General features: G+C 34.3%; 1 protein-coding gene across 2 annotated transcripts in view; it reads right to left on the bottom strand.

The window, feature by feature from the left end:
* Nucleotides 1-255: 255 nt before the first annotated feature.
* GABRG2 (gamma-aminobutyric acid type A receptor gamma2 subunit) overlaps nucleotides 256-13,198 on the bottom strand; it is a 177,810-nt gene continuing 164,867 nt past the window's right edge. Inside the window, exons 7-10 of one of the 2 annotated variants that reach the window (XM_019506492.1) lie at nucleotides 11,279-11,431; nucleotides 5,476-5,681; nucleotides 3,762-3,785; nucleotides 256-2,233 (exon numbers count right to left, since the gene is read on the bottom strand). In XM_019506492.1, the coding sequence (XP_019362037.1) occupies nucleotides 1,958-2,233; nucleotides 3,762-3,785; nucleotides 5,476-5,681; nucleotides 11,279-11,431 (659 nt within the window). In that variant the 3' untranslated portion in view covers nucleotides 256-1,957. The remainder of the gene's footprint in view (nucleotides 2,234-3,761; nucleotides 3,786-5,475; nucleotides 5,682-11,278; nucleotides 11,432-13,198) is intronic. The other variant, XM_019506493.1, reaches the window with a different exon arrangement.

Genomic DNA, 13,198 nt, shown 5'->3' with positions numbered 1-13,198 from the left:
ACTCTGCAGCTGGATCCTGGATCGCACCTGTTTACTAACCCCACTCACAAAATCTAGCCTGCAGACCAGTGCTGTGTTGTTTACCCAGCCTGCAGAGCCAGAAGATTGAGCACCACTGCTTTAGGTGCTCAATCAAAAATTAAGCATTTTAGAAAAGCAGACACTATTTCTGCATTTCTTCTGCAAGCTATTTTAGTAAACTAAACACAAGGATACTGTAGAACTGAGTGCAGCAATTTTATTGAAAAAGTCCACTTGTGTGTGCAATTCCTTTATTAAAAGGTTTCAAATACATTGGACAAGGAGCAATTGATGATCAAGATTTAATTATACCTTTTTATACATATTTTATTTCCAAAACTATACAAACATCGGAAAACTTTTCTTGTTACTCCATATTTCCCAGAATTCTGTAGTGACAACGTACATATATATCTCCCACTACAAACTGCAAAGCTACTTCCTTTGAGTTGACATTTTACATCTTTGACAATAAAAAAATGTCAGTAATATTTACATGTGCTTAAGGTTGCATAATTGAGCATCATACAGGTTCTGAAAACCAGTTGCTAAATGAGTTTCAAGAGTCACCCAAATGAGTTGAATGGTTTTAAATGCACATACACTACACATATGTGATTTATTAGCAAAGACTCTCCATTCCCTTTTATGATTTCAAGGTTATCTATAAGTTGTTTGCTAGACATGGCATGGGTCAGTATTTTAATAAAGGTACTCACAGAGTGAAAAGCAGCACTGACAACGACTATTGATGATCAAAAACATGAGTGGTGAATTGAATGTGTGTATATGACACAAATTAGGATGTTCCAAATGAACCTGAAGTTTGCCAGAAAAAGAAATGTTTATTTGTTACAGATCTGTTTCCCATCCTTCTGGCTAATTTAAATGGATTGTGTATTCCTCAAACTACCTTGCAAAGTTCAATCTTATTGTGGGAAAAAATCACTGAAAACGAAGGTAGTGAAAGTCTACAGCAGATCTTGCAATGTTGAATAACGTTGAATAATTGGAAATTCAGCTGAGACAAATTATCACTGAAAAATAAAGAATAAAACAGCAGCAAATACATACAGCTAATTTTGCTTTGTAATCTAAGTATTATATTGGCCATACAAATTGTTCTGTCTACATGTTGTTTGTTTGTCTCTTTAAGGCTTCTCTAATATCTTACATGAAAACGTTGTCTGCTTGAATCCTCCATGCATGAGAGAGAGGGGCAATTCTGCAAGGGAAAAAAAAAATCCACATTTTGATTATAATAGCATAGCCAGAAACACAAAATAAAAGACAATACTTTATGGTACCTTTGCTGCATTTATTTTGGCTCAAAAAATATGCATGCACTAGACTTTAAGTACTACAAGGTACTGAAATATTTACAACATTGTACATGTGCTCTTAAAGGGAGGGGAGAGGGAAAAGTCTGCTTTTATTAGTGTGGGAGGGGAAGTTACTTTTCTAATCTAGTAACACTTATTTGAAGTGAGAGATGACTCTTCCAAAAAGAAAAGCAGAGGACAATGTTATAGCATATTTATAGCCAATGCTCACAAACTGTACAGTACTTTACCTTGGAATTCTAGCTTTGATCACTTATGATTGAAGTGACAATATCCCACCATTAATGACGATCACCATATTTCCACTGTCTCCATACTGCTCCATTCCAGCTGGTAGAGCTGCATATTAGCTGTTTATAGTTCCTTATTTCAAATCACTTAAACATACGCAACAGTGATGTTTAAATCACAATAACTGTATGGTAGTTTTGGACAAACAGTATGATATAGTTGATATTTACTGGGTTTATGGCACTATAGAATTCAGACCACTATAAAGTGTATCAGAAATACTTTAAGTGGACTTAAAAAGGAAACCATCTCTCTAAGAAATTTAGTGAGTAAGGCTTGTATCACCTATTTCTATTCTGATTTTAAAGGTAAAGGTAGGATACCCAGTACACCAGGTTAAACAAGCAGAAGGCAGTTGGAAAGAATATACGGGCATAAGAGTCCATTTTGGCAATGCGGATATGTATTCTTCCGTGTCGCCACGCCCCTGTTCGGCAATCCTCAAAACAGCAGAAAAAACTGGCACAGTCCTTGCCATCAAGACACTCATACCCATACTCTTCATCCCTTTCTTGGAGGTGCGTAGCATTGTTCATTTGAATAGTTGCTGATCTTGGTCGGATATCAATTGTAGGTGCCTGTGGTAAAGGAGTGGCAATATATGGGAGGGGGAAGGGGAATACAGCATTATAATCTTCATAAGAAAACTTTCTATATACTAATGTTCAAATTGTGCAAATTATGGTTTTGGTTTAGGCTAAATTCCTAAAGAATTAGGTGTTCTAATCATTTTAAATCTTTAAAAATACAGATTGCAAATATTGTAATTGCAAATATATTGCAAGTATATATACTTAAATTTTATAGATAAACAATGCAGATTATTATAACAGATTAATACCTATGGAAACATAGATGTCAAATTTAGTTCCAAATAAGCTAAATAAATTCAGAGCCAATAAGCTAAACATTTGAGATTAAAGGAGACATTCAGAAATGCAACTAAATGGCATTTTGAAATCTTCCTTTTAGTAGCTGGTTGATAGAGGATGGTGATTTTTGGTGTTGCACATGAAAGGAATTAAGATAACTGGAAATGCAGGATTTTCTTAAACACAGTTGGTTTACATGCTAATGCATAGGCAAATGTATATAATTTGCAGAAAAAAGCAACTGTGTCTTCTGAACAGAGAAGGCTAGAGGTTCTCTGTAATACTCTCTGCTAGTTTGCATTTATTAATACATGCAGCTCAGCATATACTACTGTTCACCATCTAGAAGCCTCAACATGTCCAACACTGTAAACAGTAGCGGTACATGTATTTCTGCAATGAGTTGAGCTAATTAAGCATTTAAAGCTATTTTGAGCACTTGGTGAACATCAACAGGTATGGCATAATGCAAACTACAAAAATACTCACTGATACCTTGCCATTTTTAAAGACAAAATAAAATTATAGCATTTTTATTTCCACAAAATATGTAAATGTTATTAGCTTTACATTTAGGCATTCTCCACCCCCCCAAAACAAAACAAAACAAAACAAAAACCTAAATCTCTGCATTTCTGAATGGATATTAGATTTAGGTGCAGTATACAGCTAGCTATATTCACTAATTTGAATAACAAGAGTATGTGGATCCAGTGATAGCATTAGAAAATGTATGCATTTTAAACCCTTTCAAAACTCTGACAATAAGCATGACAAAGCATTGGAGTTAATTATGACAGAATTTTGCTCAATGCTAGAACAGAATTCAATTTATTATTTTAAACTAGATTACAAATCTAAAGAAGGCATCAGAGTTGAGTTCTAAAAGGGTATATTGCAGGGTTTTGGTGTAGCTAGTGGTATTGGATCCCATGGGCAACTGAGCAAGAGAGCAACACAGATGTTTTGAACACGTTAAGCTCTCTTAACTCATGTGATCCAACAATGCTGGTAACTGTTGAACTTAATATAAGTTCAAAACCATAGTGAGTCAGTGTTTGGGCTGCTGAATCAACTCTACAAAATTATTTAGAAATCTGTAGCCATTCTACTAATTTAAGAGGGTACCTTGAGTAGAATGTTATGATGTCTAATTAAAAAATAATCATTTAAGCTCTAATAGTTAAATTCAGCAGTTGCATGCAGTGAATTTCCATTCCAAAAAACTTTATACCTTGAAGGAAAACATCCGAAGAAGCTTTCATTTTGTAGACAGAAAAGAGAATCAGAATTTTTAAATTCAAAAAAGAAAGAAAGAAAAGGGAGAAAGAGACAAAAATAATATAAAGATACTTTTCTAAAACATAGTAAGTCAAAAAGAACTGAAAACATAGAAAGATAAAGGCAGGAAGGCTATTAAATAAGGATCTATTGATATAGGACAAGAAAATTTCTGTCTTAGTGACTTGTAATTAAAGGTGGATGAAAGGTGCACAACACAGAACATCATTTCAATTTTGTCATAGTCTGAAGGGATTAAAAACTGGCATTTAAGCTGGTATATTTGGATACATGTTTTAGGTCAACATCTTGGCTCTTGTAAATTCTCACTTCAACACTCCACCCTATAGCTTTTTGTTTCTTAAGATCAGCCCATTGTTATTTCTGTCTCATGTACTCTGCTCAACAGATCTAAATACCCCAGTCAGGGCACAGTGCTAATATGGCTAAATTGTTTCCTCTGCAGAAGATAACTCATTTCTACACTTATTCTTTTGTGCTGTGCATTGTAAGCTAAAGAGAAAGCTGTCAAAATGCCCAAGGTTTTTAGTGCAGTAAGTCCTATTGCCTTTATATCATTTCCTTAGTTGCATTTGAAAATCTACCCAGGCAAAAGTAGATTATTTGTGTATTCTGCAGTGTGCGTGTGTATATGTTCAGGAAATAGAATCTGGTAGATTTTTATTTCTTTTCTTTTTTGTTACTATCACCACCTACTCATAGGTTTTGTTGTCATAGGAGGAGGAGAAGTTGATCCTTTTTGAAAGGTCAAGGAACAAGCCTGGCTGGAACAAAATAGTCTGCAAATGCAGGGACAACAAGGGGATTTTTAGAATTGTGTATTATGGCTGTAGAAAGGTCTGTTATTGTGTACTTGTTCCTCCCATACCAGAAAGCATTAATGAAATCACATTCTAAAGGAAAGAAAATAGAAAAAGAAAGTAGGTGAGGGAGGCTACAAGGAAAAATAATATCAAGAAGCAATGAAAAGGAAAGAGAGAGAGACAAGGGGAATTTGCAAGAAATACAATTTCACAGATTGAAAATAGAATAAAAATAACAACCCAAGAGTTCTGAATTCTTGACTTTAGAATCTTCACTCCCCAGTAAGTAAGGGTACTTAAAGACAAAATAAAATCAAATAAATCTATATGAAAAGCTAAGGAAACATTTGTATTGTGATAATGAACTTTTAAAAATATGGGGTGGGGGGATGGTGAGAACAATACAAACCCAATATTAGACTAGCAATTTTTTAAAGTATGCAATAAAGAGCTCATAATTTCTGTAGCACAAGCAGAAACCTACTTTGTGTACATTGGCAGGACGTATCACCCGAGAAAGGACAGGGATACTGATGATTCTCATAAGAGTGATTCTATGTACCGTACTTTGAAATCATGATGTTGATTATAGCTGTAACTCAAAAATACTTTGGCTAGATAGATCCTGCCAGTAAGAAATGACTTTCTGGGCATTGGGACAGTTATATCAACTATACATTCCCAAAGATTGAATGAGTTTGCATTCTTATTTACCTCTTATTTCCACTTTACATCTATAGCATAATCTAATAAAAGGTTTAACATATAGTGAGCTTTAACTATTATCTCAAAACATATAATTCAGATTTATGCATATCTATTTAATGGTAAAACAATACATACTGGGTTTTTCTTCTTTTTATCTTTATCCTTGCTTGGTTTTCTGTTGCTGACAAAGTAGTGCAAGGTCCCATATTCCACCAGTGCAGAAAAAACAAAAATAAAGCACACTGACACAAAAAGATCCATTGCTGTCACATAAGAGACCTTGGGAAGAGATTTACGAGCAATAGTACTGAGGGTGGTCATTGTCAGGACAGTTGTAATACCTAGTAAAGGAAACAGAATTGAACAAAAATATCACTATTTTAGGTGACAAAGTAATTCTGTCACTTGTCTCATGCTCACTAGTTTTGAAGGATACCCATAGTGACAGTGTTGAAAAGTAGCATCCTGAGCATGGATAGGCTTGTATACTCAAGTGAGAGCCTCCAGGGAACAACAGAAAATGCAAATTACAATGCATGGTTTCCTGTAAAGGATACTTAGGCTATAACCCCTACATGAACACTGTGGGAAAGGGGGCAGAAGGACAGGCACACACATATGCGCGCACACAACTTGTCAAGAGTTCCCCCAGACTCAGAAAAATAAAATGTCCTCAGAAACTCTAACCATTTTTAGATCTGAACTTAAACCCAATTAAGTTTCTTTGTTGCTGGGGTATATTTTCTTCATTTTCAGCTTCTGGGCAGCAATGTAAGTGCCAGTCCCAAAATATCCTAAGAAAGGTGACATTACAAGGAGTAAAAATGCCTGAAATCTCACAAGAGAACATAAGAAGAACATCAAATCAAATTGAAGTTTAGGAGACAATGTAGAGTCATGGCATATGTAATTGTCAATTGAGATTGTGGTCATGACCCTGAAACAAATATCCTTAAGTCTTAATAAAACAGACCCAGAACTTAATTTTTAATGTCACCTGTAATGTCTTTGTTGATCTCTTTAATGTCAACAAAAAGCCAATACTTCTATTTAATGTTTCATTTATATCTGATATTTATTAAAATGAGGGACTAAGGCTGTTAACAAATGGCACATTTATCCCAGGATTAAACCATTTTATCCCAAGACAAAGTGCAATCATACAGACATCCATGTTTTTGTCCTAGGATAAATTCTAAAAAGTTTCCCAGATAAGAGGTAGTAACATTTCATCCCAGGCTACTACAAAATACATCTGTATAGTTACCCTGTAACTGTATCACTGTTACCCTGTAACTGCATCACTGAATCCATGGCAGAAAAGTGGCACTACTTTCAGCTGCTCACAAAACCCTGATTATGAGGGTGACATGTATGTATCAATCCAGGAATATATTTGTTGCAGGACAAACACTGGCATAAATTATCCAGGGACAAAAACAATGTCTCTTTCAAATTTAAGAGCCCAATTCAAAATGTATGGATGTTTGTGGATAAACATTCATTGACTTAAGTGGGATTTGAAGATAATTTTTATAACACTGACAGACTGACTAGCATATACAGTGCAGTGCAAATGTCCTCATATAATTATGCCAATTCATCATAACTGTCACCAATCCATTGTCTTTGAAATTATGGTATGAATCTTAAAAAGTCATTGAAAGGTCAGAATTCCTATGGGAATTCTAGTTGCAAGCCTAGAAAACAGGACCAGTATTCCTATCAATTTTAAGATTTGGATTAGGCCCATAAAGACATTACAGAAAACAGACACAATCCAATTTTTTTATGATGACAGGATTTTAAAAATATATATTTTTAAATGTTACATTGAACATCAGCATTGATCACCAACTAAAAAGTGAGCAATATATTATGGCAAGGAATTTATTTTATACACTACTAAAAAGGGGAAGGGGAAAAGAAATTATACGTATAGAATCTCTGCTGACCCTTGTAAAGCCAGAGGTTAGATTATTTTCTCTACCAGAATGTCAGCTGTGATCCAAAGCCTGACTTAGAAATTTTGCTGAAAAAATACTAATTTGTGCCACAGATTGTTCCCTTTTAACTCTTTTGGGCTTCCAGTGCACTAGACCCAACCTCAGAATTTAAATCCAGGTGTTTAGAGATGAAAAATAAGTTCTTAATATTGTACTCTATGACCTGTTTCTCAGGAATAAGGTTAGTTTTATGTTCGTTTATTTTAAGATCAATCCATGAAGAAGTGACTAATTGTAATTAATTGCACATGATACTTTCATAACACCATATAATAACAAGTGAAACAATGCCACCAAGTTCATTTAATGTTAGTCCCAGAGGCTACATTTGACCTATGGTCCAAAAGGTAAAAAATCAGTGCCTGCAAAACAGAAGTCTGATGTCTATGTTACCATGAAAGGGCACATTACAGAGTTAACTCTGAATTCTTATTTAGACATAAAACTCAAATGCAGCTATGGGCATCCTTTTTATGCCCATATAAATATTGATCATAAACCAGATTCAGCCACTGTTACTCAATTAATGTTTGAACACAATGAGAAGGCATACTCAGGGAAAAAGGAATTATTGAATTTGAATGCAGCTGGCAGAATTTAGGCTCACTTGATCAGTGATTTATCTGTGAAATTCCTAGTAGGAGCAAAATTAAAATTTGCAGGCTTTCAGACCATCTCATTTTATATAGATAATACCATATTTACTTGAATAGATGACCCCCCAATAATTAGATTTTTAATTAGATGACAATAATTTCTAATTATTGAAGGTTTGCCTTGAATTTGTCCCTCTCCCACACCTACAGGAGGGAAAATAAATCTGAGGGGTAACAACAGCAGTGAAGATATAGCAAAATGGATTCAGTGTGAGCTGTACAAGGTAAAGTGCCTATGTTGCTACCTGAAAGCTTAGGCACCAAGTCTTCATTCCTCTAGCTAGACTAACACTAGTACTGGTAGACAAACTCAATGGTACAATAATTTCTCTGATTGCAGTATAGACATACACAACCTTCCATAAATGTGTACAATATTCATCATTAAACAGCAAGTGGTTCCATTACCATAGAAAAAAAAATGAAAAAGAAGAGTGATCCTTGACATGTACCTCTTAAAAGGGGATTTTTTTCTAATAAATGTTCATTTACCCTTATGCCTTCATATGGATTACAGTTGATATTAGCTGATATCCAGTTATGAAATGTTGGTCTTAATCCAAAAGCATCTATAGTTCTTTGTTTTATTTTGTTTAAAAAACTGCCAGTTGACTCCATCAAAAGCTTTTGTCAGCATCCAATTGTAAAAATAGATGGGGTTCATTAGTCAATTTTGCATGAAAAATCAGATCTAGTACCCTGTGGGCACATCTACATGAGACATTGACTGTGCAGTAGCTGAATAATACTGCCCAGTGGCGTGTCAGAGCACCAAGTGTTAATATGATACTGCACAGTATTATTAGGCTACTACCTAATAACTTCAGTTACTGTGCATTTATTTAGTACTTCTTCATACAAGTACTAAATAAATGCACAGTAACCACTGTGCAATAGTGTCTCGTGCATCTAGTGGATATTAATGGTCAACTACCGATTCATTATGAACCCTGTTTATTCTATATAAATATATTTAGGGAGTATTTTTTACTCTATTTGCTAAAAGTCATTAAAATTGGGTTTTGGTTTAATAAAGATATAGGTCTGTATGAGGCACAAATAAATAGATCCTTACTTCATTTTGGGATTACTACAATATGTGCTTCTCTCCAGGTGTCAGGAGTCTTTTTCTCCTTTCAACACATTCCCAAAGAAAGGTACATCTCAGTAAAAAATTGACAAAATTCAAGAAAAAATTGGTCATGCCTCTGAAATGCACAGGCCTGTAGTTCCTGCCATATAATGCAATTTTAAATAGGCTTGTAAAAGAAAAAAAAACAATGTTTATTAGAAAGAGAGCTATTGGTATGAGATCAGAAGCTAGTGTTGAAGAATGGCAGACCATCTAGAACAGTGGTCTACATGCCTCTATCTGTACAATAGTAAAAGACAGTCATTTTAAAATCCTATATCAGTGGAAGAGAAGTGGCATCACTGTCTCATTTTAAAAAGTTTGGGAAGTTTTACTAACAGAAAAGTTATGCTATCAAATCAATGTTCTAGGAGAAGGAAAAAGAAGCTTACTTGGAAAATTGGAAAATTTTGGCATTTGCTAAAAAAGAATATTCTCTGCCTGCAAACTAGAAAATCTGATTTTTTTCAAACTGAAGAAAAGTGCAAGTTCTATGACCTAATAATTAGGACCAAATTTGGAATAAATTTAACATGTAAAAGCAGAGATGAGCAGAAGATAGTGAGATTGTATAATGCATAATTGGAAGGGAAAAGAGGGGGTCAATTACTCTGTATAGATGAAGAAACACAAAAGCTTAACATTGACAGGAACAAACAAATTGTCAGAGACTGAAAGGAAGAGAAGTGAAGAACACAAGACTTTTGGACATTGGACTTTTGGACATTGATCTGCGTTAAGGGAGCACTATTGATGGGAGATAGGTATTTGCCTTTTTGCATTTCTTGACTAGATTTTTTTTAAAGGTTAAATCTGTTATTTGATATGTTTGTTAATAAATAATGTTTTAAAAAATTAAACAACAAGTTTTAGTATACACTTGTGTCAGGAGTAACGTAGTTGTATTTTCCACTCCAGACTTAACTAAACTGTTGTTTCATTCTGTGGTCATGAAAATGTTATATAGAAAATATTATAACTTATCTCAGTCATAGAAGAATGAAAGAACAAAAACCATCCCTTCCCATTTCTAATGTTGAACTTAAACATTAAATCATAGTTTACAAATATATTTTTCTTTTCTTTTCTTCATTATTGTTCATTTTCACTCATAAGCAATAATGTTTCTGTCCTAAATAGAAACAAAAGCACTCAGCCCCAGGCCTTCAAATGCACACAGACAAAAACTATTTACATATAGACAAAAACTAAAACCAATAACTATTAATGCTTAATAGACATAAAAGAACAACTTATTTAATGGTTTTGGCACATGTATTTATACATAAAAAGAAGGATTGAAGTTATTTCTTCATGAATACACATCTTCTAACCAATACATTTGAGTCTTCAGTACCTTTATGCACAGACTGTTCCATGAGGAAAACTTGATTTCACATACAGTTGTAGCACCACAGCTCTGTACCTGGGGCAGCTGCATGGCGCCTGGGGCAGCAGCAATTCTTGCTGTGCCAGTTGCAGCAGTGTAATCAGTCACTACTGTGGCAACAAATGCTTTTGCATGAAGATGTTGCCCCAGGTTGCTGTCTTGGTTGCCCCTCTCAGGTACGCTACTGACACATCCATAAATGCCATGGATGTATCTATGTCTATATTGTATCACATGCATAACATGCATACTATTCCTTGAAATTGGCTATATTCATGGTATAGGCCACAGCATTAACATAAAAACAGATCTGGTCAGAAAACAGAAATATATTCCTCCTCAGTTGTATATTTTTGATGGAAAAAAGATCTGCTTTTAATTGGAAAATAGTTTTGTTAAAAAAAATAGTTAAGTTTAACAGCCCGAGTGTATAAAAAAAAGACCGAATGGGTCTGAAACTGAGTCCTGTGCAGACTTTTTTTTTCAGTCAGGGTAAAGCATGAAGCCCCTTTGCAGATTCAGGGCCTAATACAGTAAAAAAGAGGGAATCATGCAAGATATATGCAAATAGAGTTTGATCCATAGCGTACTCTTATAAGGGATATAAAATATATTTTCTAAGTAACAGAAAATCAGAAATCTCATATGTGATCCACCTGAATCCAGATGTTTCCCATGCACAGGATCTGTGCTAGATACACAGATCATATCATACATGCTTTAGTAAACAGAGATGGAAGGTACAACAACTCACCCAGTGATGTTCTTGCTGGAACAGCATCTTTATTAATCCAGAAAGAAACCCAAGACAGTACAACAATGAGTGTACAGGGGATATATGTCTGAATGGTGAAATAGCCCATTCTTCTGCTCAGGTCAAAGTAAACAGACATGACTACATAGTCTCCTGTAAAATAGAGTTATAAACAGGGTAATAGGTTAAAAACCCTCTAAATTTATCAGCTAAGTGCATAGCTGTTCCACAAGTGAGATGTCTATACTTGATTGCTTTACCATGTCTGAATAAGAGGCCAAGAAATAAGTGAATATGCATGTTCTGTGAAGTTATGCAAGTAGCAGTAGTTTATTTACTGCTTTTGCTAAAACAATACAATAAAATGAAAATTAAATTATATATAATATAATAACATTTATATAGCTAACAATTTATAATTTTTGCTAAATGCATACAGTACAATACAATTCTACCAGTCGGCACAAAATTAAAACAGAACATAGTATATGATGATAAAAACATAAGTAAAACAAAGCAATGGATTGTAAAATAAAGCAGGGAAATTCTAATTGATTTTGGCTCTCATTCTTTGTACAAGTTACCACAATTACTTCAGAAGTATAATACAGGTGCTTACCAATTAAAGAGAAGCATTTTTTTCCCTGAGTGGCCCAGTATTTAAAATTTTCCACTAATGGAAAAATCTAGTTTCCTCATATTTTTTAAATGGTGATTTAAGTCATCTGTCTCATTCTTCCCACAAGGACATATTCTATCCAAATGTGGGGTCCAAATCCACTTGCCCATGACAATGCAAGTCTCCCAAGAATGAACTGCAGTCTAGTAATGTCCTGCCATTTGCACTTTTGTATTGCAAATGGGTAGATTTCTAGGCCAAAGTGTTTTATTAAACTCAAAAAGGAGAAGTTTGAGAAAGTCTCACTGACTGAATATCTGTCTACATGCTGGCATCCTTCATTCTTAAATATATGGTTTTGTTTTAAATAAAAGAGAATTATTGGGTCAGTTATTCTCTGCATACTTCCCATTTGTCTGGAGGAGAATATAGATGTAATTTAACCATCCAAACAAAGGTTTATTTGGAAATAGAGAGGCTTCTAAATGTACTTCTTAGGGTATGCAGTAGATATAAAAGATCTAGTTTTCATTCAATGGTTTAGAGTTCTTAATTGAGCTAAGGTGCTCACTAGGTAATTAGGAAGCTTTCCTATTTTTGAGCAGCCCATAGTTCTGCTTCATACAATAAAATGGATACTACCTTAGATCTCTAGTTCTTTAGTGCTGCTAGTACTGGCCTTTTGCCCATCATATTGTAAAAGGATAAAGCTCCACCCAAAGCTCATTTTGCTCTAGTGCTTTCACATTTTCAATATGTTTATTCCAGCTCAGATTTTAATTAAAAAAGATCCCAAGATATTTAAATGAAGACGCTAACTAATTTATTTTCCTGGAAAATCCAAACGTGTTTCCACTTTACATTCCCAAAACCCAATATCTTGGATTTAGCTGTGTAGATTTCTGAACTTTCTGAGGTGAAATAATGCTGAAAAACTTCTAATAACCTTTGGAGGCATATTTAGGATTGCAACATTATTAATGCATCATCTGCATAAAGCAAGACAGGGATACAGCTGTTCAATATCATGTGTGTGTGGTATTGATTCCCTGTTAGCACATTTTAAAACATGCAAGAATAGATTAAAAAGTGACAAAGCAAGAAAAAAAAATCCTTGTTGCATGCCTGTCAATTAGGGAAACTACTGAACAGTGCATTACCAATCCCGTAATGCAGCCTAGATGTTGTATCTGAATAATAAATAAGATTTAATTATTAAAGTATTTAATAATTCTAATATTATAAAAGCTTTAGTCTGTCCATAATGCTTTCCTTGCACTCTGATTGGTTCTCTGAAACAA

This window comes from Gavialis gangeticus, unplaced genomic scaffold (assembly GCF_001723915.1).
Source record: "Gavialis gangeticus isolate Ggan-Ray unplaced genomic scaffold, GavGan_comp1, whole genome shotgun sequence".
Taxonomy (NCBI): Eukaryota; Metazoa; Chordata; order Crocodylia; family Gavialidae; genus Gavialis; species Gavialis gangeticus.
The sequence above is the reverse complement of the archived record's forward strand: the minus strand, read 5'-3'. Positions and strand labels throughout refer to the sequence as shown.